The 23218-nt window shown below is 52.0% G+C and overlaps 1 protein-coding gene across 3 annotated transcripts in view; it reads left to right on the top strand.

The window, feature by feature from the left end:
* ARHGAP27 (Rho GTPase activating protein 27) overlaps window positions 1-23218 on the top strand; it is a 37034-nt gene that overhangs the window by 7965 nt on the left and 5851 nt on the right. For all 3 annotated transcript variants that reach the window (XR_004026984.1, XM_030799786.1, XM_030799787.1), the window contains 9 exons: window positions 18033-18440; window positions 19101-19283; window positions 19526-19606; window positions 19679-19762; window positions 19872-19937; window positions 20110-20177; window positions 20497-20587; window positions 21389-21493; window positions 23043-23141. Coding sequence is in view for 2 of the 3 variants with exons in the window: in XM_030799786.1 (XP_030655646.1) it covers window positions 18033-18440; window positions 19101-19283; window positions 19526-19606; window positions 19679-19762; window positions 19872-19937; window positions 20110-20177; window positions 20497-20587; window positions 21389-21493; window positions 23043-23141 (1185 nt within the window). In the remaining variant the exon portion in view is untranslated. The remainder of the gene's footprint in view (window positions 1-18032; window positions 18441-19100; window positions 19284-19525; window positions 19607-19678; window positions 19763-19871; window positions 19938-20109; window positions 20178-20496; window positions 20588-21388; window positions 21494-23042; window positions 23142-23218) is intronic.

The raw sequence follows: 23218 nt of genomic DNA on the forward strand, positions 1-23218 counted from the left end.
ACCTGACTTAGGAGAGAGCAGCTTCTTGGATCTCCCTCCCACCCTCACCCCACACTGCTGTCCACCCAGAGATCTTCCTGCCCACCACCCCCACCCCCCGGCTCTTCTGCAGGCCCCATGATCTCATCAGGTCTCGCTGGAGCTTGTGCCTGGTTCTCACCTCTTAGTCCCTGGCTCCCTTCACCGCCCAGGGGCCTGAGATGGGCCCCAGGACAAGCCCACCTGCCCCCTCCCTTTCTTCCCAGGCCTCAGCAGTTGACCTCACTCTAGACCTATTTTTTGTAATGTTTACTTCAATGGTTTTGTGGAGCAGGTGGTGTTTGGTTACGTGAATAAGTTCTTTAGTGGCTATTTCTGAGATTTTGGTGCACCCATCACCCCGAGTGGTGTGCACTGTACCCAGTGTGTAGTCTTTTATCCCTCACCCCCCTCCCACCCTTCCCCTACTCCCAAGTCCCCCAAGTCCATTATATCAATCTTAGGCCTTTGCGTCCTCATAGCTTAACTTCCATAGACCTGTTTTCTCTGCCCTTCTTAGAGCTGACTGTGTCCAGTACAGGGAGGGGTGGGCATCAGTACTGAATGCCAGCCTGGATGGGTGGCCAGTGCCAGGCCCTGGGGAATGGGAAAGTCCATGATCATGACCAGTGGGTAGCTGATGACCAGGGATGTGGTCGAGTCTCCATGCCTGAATGTTAGGGAGATTTGGAGCTGGATCTGTGCCGGGGAGTGAGAGGTCAGTGGCTGTTGGTTCATATTGAAGGGGAAACAGGGCTGCCAGGACTAGGGCTCTGGGGCACAGGGGCACAGGTGCTCTTGCCAAAATTTGGGAAGCTCTGTTTCCAGATTGCAGAAGGATTCTGGTGTTGAGGGAACTTCCAGAGCTGTTGCCTGGGCCGGGTGAGGCCTGCAGGACTCTTCTGTCCAGCTGAGGCTGCTGTGGGTGCCCACCCTGCCTCCTCGCCTTCTCCTGGCTGGGGGTCCCCTGTGAGGCATGAAGGGAGGGGGGCATAGGCCCCTGCCTAGGCCTCCGTGTCTGTCTAGGGACTGGGCCAGAGAGAGGAAGCAGAGGTAGCAGAAGGGCCTGCCTGCAGAATCCTCCCAGCCTCCCCCTTCCTTTCTCCTCCTTGGCCCAGTTAAATGTGTAAATCACTATTCCCTCCCTACAAAAATAGCTTAACTCCATTACAAATATTTGAATAATAGGAGGAAATCTCAATCGAATGACTGTTAGCATGTTGGTTTCTTCCCATTTATTCTGCCTTCTTATGCGTATGTCTTGGGCAGTTCCCGTAGAGACATCACAGCGTAATGACTATCGTGCCTTCTGCTTTTTCACTTACCATATTCACCTAGTCAGTGAATGTTCAGCCGCTGTACTGGGGGCTAGGGAGCAATGAAAAATAAAGGACAGTTCCTGTCCTCAGGTAGCTTACTGTCCAGGAGAAATTGAACAGCAGATCCAGTGATGATATTGTATGGCATGGCAGTTATGGTATGGAAGATTATGATATGATATGATATGATATGATATGATATGATATGATATGTCTGCAAAGACCTGTGGGGGGCATGTTGGAGGAGCTGCCCTCCCAGAATCTTGTTGGCAAGAGGGAAATCCAAGAGTTCATCCTGGAGGAGGAAGGTGTTGGCAGAGATGAATTCAAAAGGTTTCTACAGTTCCCTCTCATGAAACCCTCTGGACCGGGTGCCTTTTTCAGTGGCAGATTTTTTTTTCCATCAGTGGTAATTAGTTTATTTGAGTTTCTACTCACTTTCTAGTTAATTTTGGCCATTTTATATTTTACTAGGAAAGCATTCATTTTCTCCAGATGTGTAAACTCTCCACTTTTAAAATTTATTATGAATTTCTTTGTGACCAAGTAAATTATTTTGCTAAGTTTTTCACAGACATATAAGAAAAATGCATATTTCTTTTTTTATTTTTATTTTAATTTTATTTTTTTGAGATGGAGTCTTACTGCGTCACCCAGGCTGGAGTGCAGTGGCATGGTCTCGGCTCACCGCAACCTCCACCTCCTGGGTTCAAGTGATTCTCCTGCCTCAGCCTCCTGAGTAGTTGGGATTGCAGGTGTGTGCCACCACACCGGGCTAATTTTTGTATTTTTAGTACAGAGGTGATTTTGCCATGTTGGCCAGGCTGGTCTGGAACTCCTGACCTCAAGTGATCCACCTACCTCAGCCTCCCAAAGTGCTGGGATTACAGGTGTGAGCCACCACGCCTGGCCGGAAAAATGCATATTTTCCATTTAAGGGATATAAGGTACTATCTGCATCAAATCATGTTTATTGATTATATTATTCAAACTTTCATTTCCTTTGTATCCTTTGCTTGGGGGCAGGGGTCTTTTGCTCTAATTCTGATAGAGATGTGTTATGTTAAACCTTCCACTCAAATTTTCTCTATAAAGCTCTTCTGGTGCTTTTCCTAGTTTTTGCTTTTTATGTTTAACTACGATGCTGTCGGGAGGATGCAGATTTCAAGTGTTCTGTCGTTACAAATTGTGCTTTTCTATCATTACATGATGTCCCTCTTTATCCTATTATAGTGCTTAACCTTAAATTTCGCCCTTCTATTGTTAATATGACCACTTCTTATTTTACTTTATCTTTTTTTTGTACTTGCTTAGCATTCTTTTATTTCCTACTATTATCATTTTTTGAAACTACTAATTTCTTGTATATGTCACATCACTGTTTTGTTTTGTTTGAGACAGGGTCTCCCTCTGTTGCCCAGGCTGGAGTGCAGTGGTGTGATCATGGCTCCCTGCAGCCTCAGCCTCCCTGGCTGAGGCAATTCTCCTGCCTCAGCACCCCGAGAACCTGGGACCACAGGCTCACGTGCCACCATGCCCAGCTAATTTTTTTTTTTTAATATTTTTTGTAGTGATGGGGTTTCTTCATGTTGCCCGTCACCACTGTATTTTTATTATTTTCATGGATTTTTGTTTGTTTTTTGAGATGGAGTCTTGCTCTATCACTCAGGCTGGTGTGTGGTGCTGCGATTTCGGCTCACTGCAACCTCTGCCTCCCAGGTTCAAGTGATTCTCCTGCCTCAACCTCCTGATTAACTGGGATTACAGGCAGACGCCACCACATCCAACTAATTTTTGTATTTTTAGTAGAGACAGGGTTTCACCACGTTGGTCAGGCTGGTCTCAAACTCCTGACCTCAAGTGATCCACCTGCCTCACCCTCCCAAAGTGCTGGGATTACAGGTGTGAGCCACTGCACCCAGCCTATCACTGTATTTTTAAACCCAAGCTGACTCTTTGTCTTTTAGTGGGAGAATTCAGTCTGTTCACGTTTCATTTAACAACTGATCTACTGTACTTGATTTGATTACCTTTGGCTTATTTTACATTTATTGGTTTACCTTCCAGTTTTTTCCTTCTGATCTCGTTATCGATTTCCTTTTTCTTCCCGTTACACTTTCCATTTCGTTACTGGCAGCTGTCCCTTCTCTGGGATTCCTAATCAAACACATTCTTTAGCACATGCCTCACTGGGGATTCTTTTCTCAGCACCCTCATCTGGAGCTTACAGGACCTGTCACTCTGTAGACTCTGGTCTTTTTTCAGCTTAGGAACATCTATTTGTTGCTTGATTTGATTATTGTTTCTTTATTTTTTATTTTTTTGAGACAGGGTCTTACTGTGCCACCCAGGCTGGAGTGCTGTGGCACGATCACGGCTCACTGCGGCCTCGACCTCCTGGGTTCAAGTGATCCTCCCACCTCAGCCTCCTGAGAAGCTGGGAATACAGGCGCACGCCATCACGCCCAGCTAATTTTGTTTGTATTTTCTGGAGAGACAAGGTTTCGCCGTGTTGCCCAGGCTGATCTTAAATTTCTGGGCTCAAGCAATCTGCCTGCCTTGGCCTCCCAGAGTTCTGGGATTACAGGCATGAGCCACTGTGCCCGGACTGTTGCTCGATTATTGTCTCTTTTACCTTTTCTTTCCTTTGCATGTGAGCTCTCCTGACTGGGTCTCCCCCAATTTATCTTTGGCCTCTTTATTTCATTCTTGTACTTCTGCTCTGAGGTTTGATATTTCTTCTCGACCTTCCAGGCTGCAAATTTGAATCTCAAGAGTGAATTTCTTCTCCTTCAACTAGTACAATGACATATTTTAAGTTCTAAAAATCAGTCCTTTTTTTTTTTTTTTTTTTTTTTTTGAGGTGGAGTCTTGCTTTGTCGCCCAGGCTGGAGTGCAGTGGCGCGATCTCGGCTCACTGCAAGCTCCGCTTCCCGGGTTCACGCCATTCTCCTGCCTCAGCCTCCTGAGTAGCTGGGAGTACAGGCGCCCCGCAACACGCCTGGCTAATTTTTTGTATTTTTAGTAGAGACGGGGTTTCACCGTGTTAGCCAGGATGGTCTCGATCTCCTGACCTCGTGATCCACCTGCCTCGTCCTCCCAAAGTGCTGGGATTACAGGTGTGAGCCACCGCGCCTGGCCAAAATCAGTCCTTTTTTAAAACTCTGCTTGATTTGAGTCTCCTTAAGAGTTTGTATTCAAGTTGTAATTGCATTCTCCAGCCCCTCCATTTTGCCAATAGCCTTGAATTTATTTTACTAGATAGTATATTTACAGGTTTTTTTTTAAATCAAAGCAATGTTTTAAAGTCTATAGTAAAAATCTCACATGTACACCGTTTCCCTGCTCTGTTCTCCATCAACTCAAAAGTCACCCCTTTCATTCATTCTTTCTTCATTCTTCCAAAGTTTCTGAGTACAAACTAGTATAACTATGTATCTGATTACTTAATTTTCTCTCTCTCTCAAGCAACACTGTCCTGTGTGTAAAACAAGGTAAAAAACAAAACAAAACAAAAACCTTGTTTACTTTTTGTTTTATTTCTTTGACAACGTATCTTGGAGATTGTACCTAGAGAAGTCTGTCTCCTTCCCTACAACTACAAATAATCCATTTTACCAGTCTCCTGTTGACAGGCATTTGGGATGTTTCCCATTTTTTTCTGTTACAACAATGTCATAATGAATACTCTTTTATATACTCTTTTATATATGTACAGGTAGAAGTAGGAAAAATTCCAGAAGTGGGATTTTGGGGTCAAAAGGTAAATAATAGGTATTTGATGAGTATGTCCCATGAGGCGTATACCAATGTGCCCTCACCAACACAAATTAGAGTGTCTGGTCCCCAAAGCCTTGCCAACTGACTGTTGTCAAACTTTTGTTTTCTGCCAACCTGACCATAAAATGTATTATCTTAAGGTACTTTAAATTTGCATTTCTCTTTCCAGTAAGATTATCTTTTCATATATTTAAGGGCTGTTTGTTCCCCCCCCTTTTTTTTTTCTGTGAATGGTCTATTTATATCCTTTGCCTGTTTCTGTATTGGGTTGTTGGGCTTTTTTCTTACTGAGTTCTAGTAGCTTTTTCTATACTAGGGAAAATAATCCTTTGTCTATTATTACATGAGTTGTAATTCCCTCCCCCACCCTGAGTTGTTTTTTGACTCTGCTAATAGCATTATTTTGCCACACAAGTTTTCTTAAAATATACTTATGTAGTCCAATGTATCACTCATTTATTTTATGGCTTTTATATTTTGAGTCTTCGTTACAAAGTCTTTTACATATATATATATATATACACACACATACAGCATATTTGTCTTTTATATATATACACGCCAGCATAGTATATATTATATATATTTACATGTACATACAGCATATTGAAGTCTTTTATCTATATAGACACATATATAAAATATATAGGCTTATCTATATGTATATACATACAGCATATTAGAATTTGTTTTCTTCTTTGATTGTATTTATGGCTTCATTTTTAAAAATGTAAATCTTTAATCCTTTCAGGGTTATTGTGGATGGACAGAGTGAGATGTGGACCCTCCCTTATTTATATACTTGTTTATTTATGTTTATCTCTGGATGGGCAGCCAGTTGTCCTGTGACCTTTCACTGACAAGTTTGTCTTTCCCCATGACCTGTGATGGCATCTTTAGTGCGTCCTGCGTCCCGGCTGTGCTGGGGTCTGGTGGTGGCAGCTGGTTTGGTGGTTCTCTCTGTTCCCCCTGCTGAGCTGTCACAGAGTGAGTTTATATGACTTTGCTCCCCGGAGCTGGGGTCGAGCTGCAGGAGTACCCCACTTGGTGGGGGGGCCCTAGAGTGGAGAAGAGATGGTGGTCTCTGCCAGTGGGCCTGTGGGCATGGGACATCTGTGATGTCAAAACACCAGCAGGAATTCTCCCTGTCTCCTTGGTGCCCTGGCCTTATGGGTAGAGATTACCTGGCCCACCTGTTTGGCCCCCCTCAGCTCCTGGGCGCAAGGGTACAAGAGCCACCCTGCCTTCTCCCCAGGGTCCCATGATGGGCCAGCCTGCCCCAAGGTTCCCCTGGGAGCCTCCACCTCAGACACAGCCTCTCACCTATGCCAGCCAGGTCCCACCACCCACCCACTGCCCCAGCCTCTGCTTGACTCAGGCAGTAGTAGCAGGTGGCAGTTGGGAGCAGAGGGGAAACAGGGCGTGTTTAAGTGGCCTTATTCCCAGAATCCTGGCTCCAGAGCTGTGTCTGAAAGGGAGAGGAACTACTTTGTAAACACTTCGGGGGCAGGGGGAGCTGGAAGGGCAAGTCTGTTTCCAATTGAGAAATAATGAACAACTTTTTTTTCTTTTCTTTTTTGAGACAGGGTCTCGCTCTGTCACCCAGGCTGGAGTGCAGTGGTGCGATCACGGCTCACTGCAGCCTCAACCTCCTGGGCTCAAGCAGTCCTCCCACTTCGTCCTCCCAAATAGCCGAGACCACACGCTTATATGGTAGTGACAGTGAGGATGGAGAATAGTAAAAATTTAAGGGATTTTTTTTTTTTACTTTTTATTATGAAAATGTCCAAATAGGCTGGGCCTGGTGGCTCACACCTGTAATCTTAGCACTTTGGGAGGCCAAAGTGGGAGGATTGCTTGAACTCAGGAGTTCGAGACCAGCCTGAAAAACGCAGTGAGACCTCGCCTCTATATTAAAAATAAGTAAATAAATTTAAAACTAAAAAAAAAAGAAAATGTCCAACATGAAGAAAAGTAAAAACTTTTTTTTTTTTTTTTTTTTTGAGACAGAGTCTCGCTTTGTCCCCAGGCTGGAGTGCAGTGGCGGACTATAGGCGCCTGCCACTGCACCCGGCTAATTTTTTATATTTTTAGTAGAGACGGGGTTTCACCATGTTAGCCATGATGGTCTCGATCTCCTAACCTTGTGATCCACCCGCCTCGGCCTCCCAAAGTGCTGGGATTACAGGCGTGAGCCACCGCACCCGGCCAAAAAAAATTTTTTTTTGAGACAGAATCTTGCTCTGTCACCCAGGCTGGAGGGCTGTGGCAGAATCTCAGCTCACTGCAATCTCTACCTTCCAGGTTCAAGCGATTCTCATGTCTCAGCCTCCTGAGTAGCTGGAATTACAGGTGCGTGCCACCACACCTGGCTAATTTTTGTATTTTTAGTAGAGACGGGGTTTCACCATGTTGGCCAGGCTGGTCTCAAACTCCTGATCTCAAATGATCCACCTACCTCTGCCTCCCAAGTTGCTGGGATTACAGGTGTGAGCCACCATGCCTGGACACAAAGAATTTTTTTTTTTTTTTTTTTTGATACTGAGTCTTGCTCTGTCGCCCAACCTGGAGTGCAATGGCATAATCTTGTCTTATTGCAACCTCTGCCTCCCGGGTTCAAGTGATACTCCTGCCTCAGCCTCCCAAGTAGCTGGGATTACAGGCATATGCCAACATGCCCCGCTAATTTTTGTATTTTTAGTAGAGGAGGGGTTTCGCCATGTTGGCCAGGCTGGTCTTGAAAGTCTGACCCCAGGTGACCTGCCTGCCTCGGCCTCCCAAAGTGCTGGGATTACAGGCATAAGCCACCACGCCTAGTCAAAAATAATTTTTTTTTTTTGAGACAGAGTTTAGCTTTTGTTGCCCAGGCTGGAGTGCAATGGCTCGATCTCGGCTCACCACAACCTCCACCTCCTGGGTTCAAGTGATCCTCTGCCTCAGCCTCCCAAGTAGCTGGGATTACAAGCATGGGCCACCATGCCCAGCTAATTTTTTTGTATTTTTAGTAGAGACGGGGTTTCTCCATGTTGGTCAGGCTGGTCTCAAACTCTCGACCTTGGGTGATACACCTGCCTCAGCCTCCCAAAGTGCTGGGATTACAGGCATGAGCCACCGCGCCCGGCCAATAATATTTTTAAGAAATGAATACAGGCCGGGCACAGTGGCTCACGCCCGTAATCCCAGCACTTTGAGAGGCCGAGGCGGGTGAATCACAAGGTCAGGAGTTTGAGCCCAGCCTGGCCAAGATTGTGAAACCTTGTCTCTACTAAAAATACAAAAAATTAGCTGAGTGTGGTGGTAGGCGCCTGTAATCCCAGCTACTCAGGAGGCAGAGGCAGAGAATTGCTTGAACCTGGGAGGCAGAGGTTGCAGTGAGTCAAGATTGCACGACCGTACTCCAGCCTGGGCGACAGATCTAGACTCCGTCTCAAAAAAAAATTAAAAAAAGAATACAGTTACTTATTGCCTAGATTTAACACTAGCAAGGAGCCAGCTCCTTGCTGGCTGCTCTACTAGAAAAAAAAAAGAGAAAAGAGAAAAAATAATATTTGCCATGTTTATTTTTATTTATTTATTGCTGATGACTTTAAATTCTAGGCCAGGTGCAGTGGCTCACGCCTGTAATCCCAGCACCTTGGGAGGCCGAGGTGGGTGGATCACGAGGTCAGGAGATCGAGACCATCCTGGCTAACACAGTGAAACCCCGTCTCTACTAAAAATACAAAAAATTCGCCGGGCGTGGTGGCGGGCGCCTGTAGTCCCAGCTACGCGGGAGGCTGAGGCAGGAGAATGGCTTGAACCCGGGAGGCGGAGCTTGCAGTGAGCCGAGATCGCGCCACTGCACTCCAGCCTGGGCGACAGAGCGAGACTCCGTCTCAAAAAATAAAAAAATAAAATAAAATAAATTCTAGACATCATATTTCACCCCTAAAAACTTCAGCATGCATCTCTGAAAAGTGATGTCTTTCTCCCTAAACACCCTACCATTATTATATCTGACAAAATTAACAATAATTCCTTAGTGTCATCTATGACCTAAGCTATCGTCAGATTTCTGCCTTATCCTAAAACATCTCTCTCCCAGCTGGTTTGTTTGGTTCAGGATCCCGTCCAAGTCCATGCCTTGTATCTGGCTGTCTCTTCAATCTCCCTTGAAGAGCCCCGCCCTTTCCTTCTGCCTGGACATTGACTCATTGCCCTGCCTGCAAGGTGTCTGTTTGCTTCCTTGCAGCAGTGTTTCCGTCTTCCTCTAACCCTGGTGTTACCTGAGAACTGGTAGGCAGGTCTGCAAGGCTTAGGCTGGTCAGATCAACGGGGCTCAGTGTCAGATGAGGCAAAGCCAGCAGGAGGCAAGTATGATTCTACCTTGAGTGACAGAGGTAGATGTCACTCAGATGCTAAGATCGGGGAAGGAGGAGGGAGAGAACAAATTTGATTTGGGGCACACAGTTTTCGACATGTACAAAGGACATCCAGATGGCAGTGGGATATGGGAGCCTGGAGACTTTGCTGTGAGTTGTTGATCTACAGCTGGTGGGGCTGGGCTCTCCCAAGGCGGTGGAGTGAGAAGCCAGGTGAGACACCAAGCATGAGGCCGTGGCAGAGGAGGTGGAGTCTGGGAGCCAATTACTGAGCAGTAGCAGAGAAAAAGGAGGAAAACCAGGAGGCCTGGCCCGAGGATGCCCAAGGAGAGGATTTTAAAGAGCAAACACTGGAGAGAAGTCAGGCCAGAGGAGGACCAGATCTGTCATCAAGGAAGTGGTGGAAGGCCTCTAAGCAGTGGGCTGGTTGTCTAAGTGAGGGGACAGAGAAGTTGGCTCAAAAAGAAGGAAGGGAAAAAGGAATTAGTTGTTAAAAGGGGATGCAGAGCTGGGTCCAGGGAACAAAACATTTTTTTTGTTTTGAGATGGACTCTCTCTGTCACCCAGGCTGGAGAGCAATGGTGAGATCTCTACTCACTGCAACCTCTGGGTTCAAGTGGTTTTCCTGCTTCAGCCTCCCAAGCAGCTGGGACTACAGGCACCTGCCACCACGCCTGACTATTTTTTTTTTTTTTTTTTTGGTATTTTTAGTAGAGATGGGGTTTCACCATGTTGGCCAGGCTGGTCTTGAACTCCTGACCTCAAGTGATCCTCCTGCCTCAGCCTCCCAAAGTGCCGGGACTGCAGGCCTAAGCCACCACGCCCAGCCCCTCATGGACCATTTCTGATCCCTCCTGTCCCCAGTGGCCCTGCTGGGTCTCTGCCAGCCTTACTTAGAGCACAAGCGGTGTGAGCCCTGTGGAGGCCCCACCCCAGCTCCCACCCCACCCTGGAGGAACAGGCCAGGCAGGCAGCCCCATGAGGTCACCCAGAGGCTGGGGACGGAGTCCAGAGCTGAGGGCCCCCAATCGAAACCTGAAGTCAGAAAAGCAGAAGTGCAGGCCTGCTTTCCCCCAATCCCCATGGGTGTGGGAACCCAGGGCCCGCTCAGTTCTTTCATAGAATCAGCCCTGTGACGGGGTAGGGTTGACAGCTCTGTTCTACAGATGAATAAACTGAGGCCCAGAAATTCAAGCAGCTGCTCGGCGAGACGCTGAAGTAGAGTCTAGACAAGAGTCCAGGTCTCTGGACTCCGGCTCCACTCTTTTTCCCTCTGAATCAATGGAAGCTTCTGCCCCAAGCCCAAGAAAAGGGTCTCATCTGAAACCGTTACATTTGGAATCTCACCCCACATCCATGCAATAAGATTACACTGAGTCAGCCGGGCTGCTCATGCCTGTAAGCCCAGCATTTTGGGAGACCAAGGTGGCGGATCACTGGAGGTCAGGAGTTTGAGACCAGCCTGGCCAACACGATGAAACCCCATCTCTACTAAAAGTACAAAAATTAGCTGGGCACGGTGGTGGGCACCTGTAATCCTAGCTACTCAGGAAGCTGAGGCAGGAGAATCACTTGAGCCTGGGAGGCAGAGATTGCATGCAGCTGAGATCAAGCCACTGCACCCCAGCCTGGGTGACAGAGTGAGACTCCATAAAAAAAAAAAAAAAAAAAAAAAAAAAAGATTATACTGAGCCGTGGCACCTCACCTGGGGGGCACAGTCAAATCACCCAAGGAGGCTTAAAATTCAACACTTTCCCCAGGTCCCGGCCCAAACCACTTCCATCAGAATCTCAGAGGGCTGAGCTAGGCATGGTTCCCTAAAGCCTACTGAGGCCTGAGGCCCAGGACCCTGTGGGGTCACCCCCAGCTCCCCTGGTCCTGCCCCTGGACATGTAGCTCTTGGCCAGGCCGGGATGGTTAAAGGGAGACCCAGTTTCTGTCCTGGAGAACATGTGTTTGGGGGAGTGACCTCTTGTGTGAACATGGCTGAGCTCCTTGAGGCAAGGATCACCATTCCTTCCGGCTCTCCCTCCACCTGGCCTGGGTGGCACAGAGCAGACTCACTGAGTCAACAAAGGACACCATGTCCCCTTGCCAGCCCCTGAGCCAGTTCCTGGGCCAAGTCCTGGTTTGGAGGCGTTCATTTTGCCTCTAGCCCCAGGGGACTGGGTCTTCCTAGTGCACCTGCTCCTGCCCCAGCACTTCCTATGAGGGTTTGGGAGGGAAGAGTGAGGTCAGAGTGGAGAAAGGAGGGGTGTTGTGCAGGTGGTTTGTTCTAGAACCTCTCCTGACCCTCCCCCTTGTGCCTCTCAGAGGCCTGAGGGTGTGGTGGAGGGAGGTGGACCCCTCTGGGAGCCACTGTGGTAATCACCTCCTCTCACTGGGGGAAGGGAAGCCCAGACAGGGCCTGAGAGCCAACTTCTGTGGCCAAGAGCAGGCAGGAACTGTGTAAGTTTGTTCACTCCCTATAGTTTGGGGCTGGAGCCCCCTGGGAGACCCACATCATGGAGGCCCAGCTTCCTACTGGGGAAGAGAAGCAGGTGAGATGCCAGATGAGTTGCTGGCTGCCCATTTGGCAGTCCCAGCCCTGACACTGACACTCCTGGCCCCTGCCGTAGGGAGTCACTGCCCCCATTCTACCTGCAGGGCAGTGCTGAGGGCCTGAGTTCCACACCTGTCCTCTTCTCTCCCCTCCCCACCCAGCTCCTCCCTGGTGGCTCAGAGTTTCTGGCCTCTCTGGAATTTACAGAGGCTCTTCCTGTCTCTGGGGCCTGGTTGCATATCCCTTGGTGACCTGTCATATGCCCACACATGTGTGTAGTGTGTGTGTGTGTGTGTGTGTGTGTGTGTGTGTGGGAGAGAGAGAGTCCGCATCCCTGGCCTCAGGGTGGGGACAGAGATGGGTCAGGTGTGTGATAAGCATGAGGCCTCCAGCCTTCTGTGATTCCCGCTGTCCTCCACCCTGGTAGGGAGGAGGGGATTAGTCTACCCCTGGAGTCTGGGCTTCTCAGTCAGGCACAGGGGATGGGACACTGGTATGAGAGCTTTTGTGGGCCGAGCAGGGCATGGGGCACAGTCTTGCTCCTAGTGTGATCTCTCCAAGTGTCTCGTGCCCCACATTCACACTGTGCCTGGCTCTGCTTGGGGTCCTTGTCCCCAGCGCACAGTGGGTACAGGAGAGGAGGGGCTGAGAGACATGGCAGGGGAGAAAAAGAGAGCCAGGGCGGGGGCCGGAGGAGGAAGAATGGGCCTAGAGTGGGAGGGTGGGGGTCAGAGCCTGACCAGGAAGGGAGGTGGCCTTCAGCAGGGGTGGGCTGGTGGGCTTAGTGCTGCCTGGCCCTTAAGCCTGGGGAGGAAGCATTTCTAAGGGAGGAGGGAAGATAAGATGGACCCATGGGCTCAGAGGAGGGGCTGTAACTTCTCACTCAGGGCATGTGTCCACTGTGCGTGGCTGGGGTCTGTCACCCCCACACGAGGGGGTGAAGGGAAGAGAGGCCAGGAAGAAGATCTAACCTTCCTCCTAGAAGAAGCTGGTGCCTGGCCCTCTTCTCTGGGTCCTTAGAGAGGAGGGGACAGGCACGGGCATACTTGTACATGTATGTTGACACGCAAGTGGGAGTGGGCGCATGTGGGCATGCAGGCGTGGGAGGGCATATGCATCTTGGTGATCGAGTCTGCAGGAGACAGACCCAGGTGGTCAGGCGGGCAGATGGTGGTGTGGTCAGAATCCTTCCTGTCCTCCTCGGGGCTGGCACAGTCCAGACGCCAGCTCCCTGCGATATCACATCTGCCCAGACCCCTTCCTCTTTGGGAACCCTTCCCCTCCCCCCCTCAACAAGCTTCCTCTTTCCCATCACGCCTTCCCTGGGCCTAGAGGGAGTGGACAACCACTCATTGTCCTGTTTCCGCCCCAGGAGCCACTCCAGGCCAGCCCAGGCCCCCGGCACTCAGCGCCCCCTCTGCTCGTCCTGTCTGTGCAGCGCGCCCCTCCCCCACAGGCTCAGCCGTGATTTTCTCTGTGCAGTTCATGCTGTGGCTGGGTCTGGCCGTGATCTTCCCCTGTGCAGCCCACACCATGGCCGTGTCTGGGCCTGGGATGCGGCTCACTGGTCATTAGAGCACTGAGTGGGGCAGCCAGCAGTGTTTCTAGAAGCATAAAAATACCCTCGACCTGAGGCCCCTCCACCCCCCGCGCCCCAACTCAGGCAGCACTTCCGCAGCCCTGACAGGAAATGGGCTAGAGTCTCAGCCTCCCGCCATCTCGGCAACTTCTTGTTTCCCTGTTGCCCTGTGCCAGCACTGGGGTAGTGCCCCTGGGCTCCACCCCCAAAACCTTCCCAGGGCTCTGTCCCGGCAGCTCAGAGGGGCCAGGATGGTGGACATGATCGCCAAAGTGACCAGGAGGCAGAGTCGAGCCTTGCGGGCACAGGTAGGGGACACTGGGGTCAAGGGGTGCCCAGTGGGCCTCTACCCCAAGCCCTTTTAGGAGCTGGGTGAGGTGGGGCTCAGAGCAGGGAGCCTCTTGGAAGTTGGGGCTCATACTTCCTTTTCTCTTTCCTTCTCAGCGGCCCTGCCCATCCAAGAGGTGGTCAGCTTGGGGCAAGAGTGGCGGGGTTGCCACCCGCTTGTGGACAGGGGAGGGAACTGGAGACAAGGGGTGAACCACTGTAAGGAAGTGCCAGGGGGCTGGGCAGCCTGAAGCCTGAGAGCCGGGTCCCTCTTGGCTCCTCCTCTGGCCTGAGGTGGGAAGGCCACTTCTTGTCTCTAGGATGCGACCCAAGAGCCATTGATCCTGTAGTCAGGCCCCTGCTTATGAGCTGCATCTGGGTCTTGTCTGGGCCTCCATGAACAGGAGCCAGGAGGAGGGTAGGGGTGGCAGGCGCTGCTGTAACTCCTTGAAGGCCAGAGGATGTGGAGGGCGTAACTGCACCTGGCCCCAGGAGCTGGTTAGAACCCAGCTGAGGCTCTGCCAGGAGAGAAGAGCATCTCTATCTCAGCACTGTGCGGGGTCTGCCGAGAGTTCTAGAGTTTGAAGGGGCCTGAAGGACACTGTAGTTCAACACCCACAAGGCTGTGGCTTCCCTAACAGGGAGTAGACTCTGCTCAGTCACCTCCAGTGAGGGCCCCTCACTACCTCCAGAAGCAGCCTGTGTCTCTGGCAGCCCCAGTCCTCAGAATGCTTCCTTCAGAGGAATGCTGCTGTGCCCCTGCAGCGTGATACCACGTCTTCTCTTCCTTGTGACAGCCCTGTCATGCTGGGGACCTAAACTTCTACCTCCCAAATCTCCTCTGTACCTGCTGGGGACATTCCTTCGTGTGAGGGCCCCATCAGCCTCACTGGCCTGGGACTCCTCGTGGACTCAGAGCCATGGCCTACAGCCTGCCAAGTAGAAATTCCTGCTCCAAAGAGCCTGCTCCTTGTCAGCTCATCCACCCCTGGTGGAGCCTTTCAACCCCTGCCCCAGTGGGTTCAGCTGGGAGGATGAGAGGTGTGTCTGGTTCTTCTGCCTTCCTCTCCCTGCTGCTTCCATCCTGCCCTCCCCAGGAATCTCCTGGTTTCTGTGGCTCCAACCCTCCTCCTCAGAAAGCTCAAGCTCATTCCAGGCTCTCCTGTCATGTCAGGCATGTTTGTTGCTGAAACTGGGCATGGGTTAGATTTGTGTACTCAAGCAGTTTGTGGCAGACCTGCTGTGTGCTTCAGGGCATTGGCTCAGCTGCTGGGGGGCAAATGGAATCAGCTACATTATCCTTAGTCTTGCTCTCAAGAAAATCCTGCCTTTTGGGGCAGAGGAGGTGGGCAGATGGTTGGACAACTGGCTGCCCACCAAGGCAGAATGCCATTGGGCCTCAACAGAGCAGTGAGCAGAGTGCCAGCAGGTTTGACCTCTCCCTGGAGAGGCTTGTCAGCTGAGCACCGTGAGAGAGCACGATTTGGGTAGGCAGAGAACCAGAGAAGGGAATTCCAGGCTGAGGGAACGGCTGGAGCAAACACATCGAGATGGGAGGATGCCTTTTCTCTTGGGGGCCAGTGAGAGGCCTGTTGTGGTTGGACTACAGGATGCCACATCAGAGCTATGGTGGGGGTAGAGAAAGGACAAGTGGGGTGAAGGGTCCCCTCTCAGCCACACAGGAGCCTGGAGGAAGGAGAGAGGAGCGAAGAAATGATGGGCTGGGATTCCCCAGCTCTCCCTGCCCCCCGGGCGCCTGGGGACCAGCACCCTGTCTAAAACTGTAACATCCTCTTCTTTGACAGCGTTTTCATTTCTTGCTTAGCAGTGATCAGCACGGACATGCTGTCCAATTACTCATCACCCCCACCATTTACACACAGGTGCACTTGAGTGCCAGCTCTGCCAGGGAGGGATTTTTGTCCCTTTCTTCCCTGCTGTATTCCCCGTGCCTCAAACAGTGCCTGGCACAGAGCAGGTGAATCTTTGCTGGGTAAACAAATGTTCTTCTTTTCCTTCTTCTTTTCGTTGTTTTGGTTTGGGTTGCTTTTTTGGCATCAGTTTGGTGAAAAATGTATTTTTTTTGTTTTGGCATCTGCCTAAGGCTCAGGGAGAGGCCACCTTGAACAGATGCTTCCTCTTTCGAGGAGTTTACAGCTTAGTGATGGTGTCACAGTCAGCAGAGGAACTACTGTGAATTTTTAAAAGTTTTGTAGTACAAAATTTTGAGGCTGCAGGAAAGTTAAAAGAAAACAAAACAAAAACAAACCCCTATAATCACAGTGCTCAGAAGGGACCTCTGTTAGCATTTTGGAAAGTTTCCGAAAACACAAAATTGAAATGTAGAAATCTGCTTTCCCCTGAAGTATTGTGTATGCTTAGAAAATAGTAGTAATCGGCTGGGTGCGGTGGCTCACGCCTGTAATCCCAGCACTCTGGGAGGCCCTGGTGGGCGGATCACCTGAGGTCAGGAGTTCAAGACCAGCCTGGCCAACAGGGCAAAACCCCATCTCTACTAAAAATACAAAAATTAGCCAGGCGTGGTGGCGCATGCCTGCTATCCCAGCTACTCGGGAGGCTGAGGCACGAGAATCGCTTGAACCCAGGAGGCAGAGGTTGCAGTGAGCTGAGATCACACCATTCCACTCCAGTCTCGATGACAGAGCTAGACTCCATCTCAAAAAAAGAAAAAAAGAAAGAAAAGAAAATAGTAGTATCCCCGTATGCCATGCTGCTGCCTGGGGTTTGAGAATGTAGTCATCTGTCCCTCTGTGGGGCCAAGGGTGCTGGGCTGAATGTGGGGGCACAGGGATGGGGGGAATCTCGGGAAAAGGCTGGAACCTGGCACCTGAGCTGAGTCCTGAAGAAGGAATTGGAGTCAGCCAGGCAAAAAAAGGGGTGGAAATGGGCCTGGGCAGGCTGCAAATGAGCCTAGGCCTGGAGGAGACACAGCAGGGAAGGTGGGGACCTCTAGCAACTGGTGCTACTGGAGCTTAAAGTTCAAGGCAAGGGGCAAGGAGTGGCAGGAAATAATAGTGGAAGCACAGGCCAGTGAGGGACTGTCTCTTGTGCCTGGTTAAGGGCTTAGACTTTGCCCTGCAGCCAGCAGGGAGCTCTGAGGTGTGAATCAGGAGAGCCTCTGTTCCGGGAGGCTCTGTTCCGCGTGGCTAGGTTTATGTTCTATGTAATTGAACCCCCAGCTGCCCTCACTCTCCTTTGGGGTGGAGTAAAACAATTTACCTCTCTTTGCCCCTCCATTCTCCAGCCCATCTGGCTGTCCTGTCTCCCTCTCTTGTCTGGAATTGGTTCTGACACCTGCAAACTTCACCTTGGAAAGTTCAGTCCCCAAATCCAGACAGGGTACTGATTCCAATCCCAGAGCTTTCTGGGCTGGGAGTAGGGTGGGGCGGGTGCTCTCAATGGAGCTGTAAGAATGCAGCTTGAACCCAGGGGGCGGCGGTTGTAGTGAGCCAAGATTGTGCCACTGCACTCCAGCCTGGGTGACAGAGCTAGACCCCATCTCAAAAAAAAAAAGAATGCAGCAGGGCCCTGAATGGGCACCATAAACAGGGGCACGCCCCAGGCCACTTCTCAGTTCCTGCCCAACCTCTGACTTGCCTCTGTGAGTGCACAGTTGTGAGAACTGGGTTATCGATGTTTTATTATTATTGATAAATATAATTAATGTAATTGACCCACCCATCTGGGACACTAAATACAAAGTACTTTCAAGAGCATTTTCTCATTCACTCTTCACTACAATTTCCGGAATGGGCAGAGCAGACATTTTACACCCAGGAAACTGAGGCAGAGAGGTAGTGTGACTTTCTGAAGGTCGCCCAAGGGGCTAAAGCTCAGGGAGAGGCCACTTCTAACAGGCACTTCCCCTTTCAAGGAGTTTACAGCTTAGTGATGGTGTCATAGTCAGCAGAAGAACTTACGTGATTTTTAAAAAGCTTTGTTGTACAAAATTTTGAGGCTGCAGAAAAGTTTAAAGAAAATAAAACAAAAACAAACCCCTATAATCGCACTGCCCAGAGGGGACCTCCGTTACCATTTTGGAAGGTTTCTGAAAACACAAAATTCCTCCTTTCTCCTCCCGCAGGTGGACGATCCCCCGGAGCCCGTGTACGCGAACATAGAGAGGCAGCCCCAGGCCACTTCACCGGGCGCCGCTGCAGCCCCGCTTCCCAGCCCGGTGTGGGAGACGCACACGGACGCGGGCACCGGGCGCCCCTACTACTACAACCCAGACACGGGAGTTACCACCTGGGAGTCGCCCTTTGAGGCTGCCGAGGGTGCCGCCAGCCCAGCCACCTCCCCTGCCTCGGTGGACAGCCACGTGAGCCTTGAGACCGAGTGGGGCCAGTACTGGGATGAGGAGAGCCGCAGGGTGTTCTTCTACAACCCGCTGACGGGCGAGACGGCCTGGGAGGACGAGGTCGAGAACGAGCCCGAGGAGGAGTTGGAGATGCAGCCGGGCCTGAGCCCTGGCAGCCCCGGGGACCCGCGGGTGAGGGGCAGGGCCAGAGTGGGCGGTTCTACCTCTGAGCGCCTCTGATCCCGCCTCCTGCTCCCAGAGGCCGGAGGACAGACGGGTGAGGGGTGGTGATGGGTGGGCGGGGCTACCTCTGAGAGGCTTTGACCCCTTCTGCTCCCACAGACCCAGGGACCCCAGGGTGAAGGGCGGGGCTGGAGTGGGCGAGGCTACCTCTGAGCGCCTCTGATCCCGCCTCCTGCTCCCACAGACCCAGGGACCAGAGGGTGAGGGGTGGGGCAGGATGGGTGGGGCTACCTCTAAGCGCTTCTGACTCCGCCTCCTGTTTCTGCAGACCCAGGGACCAGAAAGTGAGGGGCAGGGCTGGAGTGGGCAGGGCTACCTCTGAGAGCCTCTGAGGCCTTCTGCTCCCACAGCCCGAGGGACTAGAGGGTGAGGGGCGGGGCCATGGTGGGCGGGGCTACCTATGAGTATCTCTGACTCCACCTCCTGCTCCCACAGCCCCAGGGACCAGAGGGTGAGGTGCCGAGCAACCTCTGAGCGCTTCTGACCCCGCCTCCTGCTCCCACAGCCTCAGGGACCAGAGGGCAAGGGGGTGGGCCTGGTCCAAAACGGCAGGGCCAGCAGGCAGTACTGGCACTCAGAGCCTCTGACTCCACCTTCTATTCCCTGCAGCCCCCCACTCCCGAGACGGACTACCCCGAGTCGCTGACCAGTTACCCCGAGGAGGACTATTCTCCCGTGGGCTCTTTCGGTGAGCCCGGCCCTACCTCTCCCTTGACCACACCCCCCGGCTGGTCTTGTCATGTCAGCCAGGACAAGCAGATGCTCTACACCAACCACTTCACCCAGGAGCAGGTAGGGGCAGGGGGCAGATGGACCCGGACAGCCTCAGAGTCCTCCCCACAACCTTCCTCACTAGTAGGTCGCCTCAGTGCTCTAAACTGCAGCTCCCACACAGAGCCTAAACCAGCCAAACGCAGTCACCTGCACCTGCCCCTCCAGACTCCCTGGTGCTGTCTTGGAACCTGGTTAGAGGGAACCTTTTCCTCCCCTCTCATGAGCCGGGCTGGAGGCCCTGACCGTTCCTCTCCCCACAGTGGGTGAGGCTGGAGGACCCCCATGGGAAGCCATACTTCTACAATCCAGAGGACTCCTCTGTTCGATGGGAGCTGCCCCAGGTAACAACCTGGGGAAAGAGGGGTGCTGGGGAGAGAGGAAGAGATCACATACGACTGTGTCTTTCTCCCCAGGTCCCTGTCCCTGCCCCTCGAAGCATCCATAAATCCAGCCAGGATGGTGACACCCCAGCCCAGGCCAGCCCTCCAGAGGAGAAGGTAGGGGAGGAGCCATTGAGGTCCTGGCAGGACCACCACAGAAGCAGTGGGGGGCTTCTGGAGGTCCTGGGAGGAGGGACTGGGTGGGATATATCTGTCTCCCCCATAGGTCCCAGCAGAGCTGGATGAGGTTGGGAGCTGGGAGGAAGTCTCTCCTGCCACAGCTGCTGTGAGGGTAGGCATCGCCCCCTACCCCCAGCCAGGTGGTGGGGCTGGCGAGGAGGGTTCACTGGAGACATGGGCCCAGACCATACAGAGTGGCAGCTGAGCAGGTGACCAGCCTCTACTCCCCATAGCTCACCCCTTAACTACCCACTCTTGCGCCTGCTCTCTCTTCTCTCTCTTAGACCAAGACCTTGGACAAGGCAGGCGTGCTCCATCGCACCAAGACGGCAGACAAGGGAAAGCGGCTCCGGTGAGAGCCCATCTACACCCAGGCCGTGGCAGGGTGGGCCTTGGTGACAATGTTCACTGAGCACTTCCTGTATGCCAGGCTCTTATTAATCCTCACAACAACTTTGTGAGTGGTCCTCTATGGACCCTGAGACACTGCGAGATAAAATGGCTTGCTCAAGGTCCCTTGGCTGCTAGGTGTTAGAGTCGGAATTCCAGCCCTCATAATGGGGTGCCCTAGCCTGTGTTCCTAAGCTCTGACTTGTTCCTGGGGTAGGAGGGGCCCTCAGCCCAGGACCACATCTAAGTCCTGCCACCCCCGCTTCCCCACCCCCACCTAGGAAGAAGCACTGGAGTGCCTCCTGGACTGTGCTGGAGGGTGGCGTCCTGACATTCTTCAAGGACTCAAAGACCTCGGCTGCAGGCGGCCTGGTAAGGCCAGGCCCTCAGGGCAGGGACCACCCCATCTGCTTTTTTTTATTTTTATTTTTATTTTTTTTTGAGATGGAGTCTCGCTCTGTCGCCCAGGCTGGAGTGCAGTGGTGTAATCTTGGCTCACTGCAACCTCTGCCTCCTGAGTGCTCCTGCCTCAGCCTCTCGAGTAGCTAGGACTACAGGCATGTGCCACCATGTGCGGCTAATTTTTGTGTTTTTAGTAGAGATGGGGTTTCACTATGTTGGCCAGACTGGTCTTGGACTCTTGACCTCAGGTGATCCGCCCACCTCGACCTCCCCAAGTGCTGAGATTACAGGCATGAGCCACTGTGCCCAGCCCCCATCTGCTCTCTCTAGTCTGGCTTGGAGATGACCAGGTCTGAGAGAGTGGTCCATGAGTGTCAGAGGAGCTGGGCCTTGGCAGGAAGGGGGTGATGCTGGCAGATTCACTCCAAGATAAGTAGTTTTAGCCCATTGGAGATGGGGAACAGTCTTGAGGGTGGCCAGCTCCAGCCTGGAGGGCAGGGAGGCTGGGGGAGGGCGCACCTGCTTGCAGGGATGCAGACTGCACTCCTTTCCTGCCCTCCCCTGGGTGGGTGGGCAGCAGTGGACATGCCAGCCAGCAGGCTCCATGGTTAAGAAGCATCAGGGTCTCTGGGTTCAGGAACCCTTGGGGCTCTTTTCCCCAGAGTTGTTTCCTGGCCATGCCAGTGACCCCATCCTATTCCTAGGGTCAGAGTGCCACAGCAGACACATCTGAGCTGAGGGCTCCCTGTGACCTTCCTCCCTCTCCCACAGAGGCAGCCTTCCAAGTTTTCCACCCCTGAGTACACAGTGGAGCTGAGGGGGGCCACTCTCTCCTGGGCCCCCAAAGACAAATCCAGTAGGAAGAATGTGCTGGAGGTGAGTGGCGGGGTTGGGGAGAAGGAGGGAAGGGGCTTAGTGATGCCTGCCAGCCCTCTCACAACTATTGACCTGGAAATGACCTGGGGGTTTTTGACCCTTAATTCCCTATGATCCAACACTGAGTGCAGCTTTTGGCTGTATTAATAGAGGTAGGAACCCAGGCCCAGCTAATTTTTTGCATTTTTAGTAGAGACAGGGTTTCACTGTGTTAGCCAGGATGGTCTCCATCTCCTGACCTCATGATCCACCCGCCTCAGCCTCCCAAAGTGCTGGGATTACAGGCATGAGCCACCGCGCCCAGCCTGTTTTCATTTTAAGCAGTTTAAATAGTCTTCAAGTATAAGTTTGAAAGGACAGCCAAAGATAGTCCATTCCAATTCTAGAAGTTGTTTCCTGGGGTCTGAGACAGTTTCTGTTGTCTCTGACTCTCGCTGAACCGAAAGCGCAGGGTTGGTGTGAGCTGTTGCCGCCAAACATTCACATTAACCTGGAACACTGGGTCCTCAGAGCCAGAGGCTGATAAGGAATCCATCTAAGCTACCATCCAACTCAGAAAGGGCTTTGGGCATCAGTCCTGCGGTGGCAAGTTTCCCTCTGGTGTTTTGTTTAATTCATACTTCATGATGAATCAGGCTAACAGAAGATGTGTTGCCCAGGCTGGAGTGTGGGAGGTGGTGGGGACTCCTGGCTGCAGAAGGTGGGGCAACGTTTCTGAGTCCTCAGTGTGTGTATGGGGAGGGGCAAGGGGAGACCTTGCTTTCACTGGGATCAGCCATGATCGGCTTTCAAATCCTCTCTCCCTATATTCACTGTTGCTTCTAGTAGACAGGGGTCTCAACATAGGAAGTTTCTGGGTTTTTGTTTTTTTTTTTTGAGACGGAGTCTTGCTCTGTCGCCCAGGCTGAAGTGCAGTGGCATGATCTGGACTCACTGTAACCTCCGCCTCCCGGGTTCAAGCAATTCTTCTGCCTCAGCCTCCCAAGTAGCTGGGATTACAGGAGCCCGCCACCATGCCTGGCTAATTTTTGTATTTTTAGTAGAGACAGGGTTTCACCATGTTGGCCAGGCTGGTCTCGAACTCCTGACCTCATGATCTACCTGCCTCGGCCTCCCAAAGTGCTGGGATTACAGGTGTGAGCCACCGCACCTGGCCTCACATAGGAAGTTTCTTTCACCTAGTTTGCAGGCCAGTGCTCTGCATGAGGCCTGCCATGTTCTGTGGCTTGCAGGGAGGCAGGATGGGGGAGGGAAAGTGTACCAGACAACTGAGCCATGCAGCTCTGTGCCCATCACTCACTAGCTGTGTGCCCATGAGGAAGCAGCTAAAACTTGCTGAGCCTCAGTTTGCTCATCTGTAACACAGAGATGCTGTCAGCCACTGCTTTACGTGAGGCAGAAGATCCAAGACTTGGCCTGGGGTGAGGCCCTTGCTCCATTAAGCTCTGAGTGCCTGGGGTCAGGGACAGGTCACCTCTATCTCTGTACCTACCCCCAACTAGGGCCAACCCCCGTACCAGAGATGACCCAGTGACTTGTGTCCCTCCAGCTACGGAGCCGAGATGGCTCCGAGTACCTGATCCAGCACGACTCAGAGGCCATCATCAGCACCTGGCATAAGGCCATTGCTCAGGGCATCCAGGAGCTGGTAAGCAGAGCCCAGGGCCTCTAGGGGTGGTGGGGAGGAGGTGGCCATTATGAGTGGGGCCCTCTGCTCAGGCTCAG

Source organism: Nomascus leucogenys, chromosome 19, assembly GCF_006542625.1.
Source record: "Nomascus leucogenys isolate Asia chromosome 19, Asia_NLE_v1, whole genome shotgun sequence".
NCBI lineage: Eukaryota > Metazoa > Chordata > Mammalia > Primates > Hylobatidae > Nomascus > Nomascus leucogenys.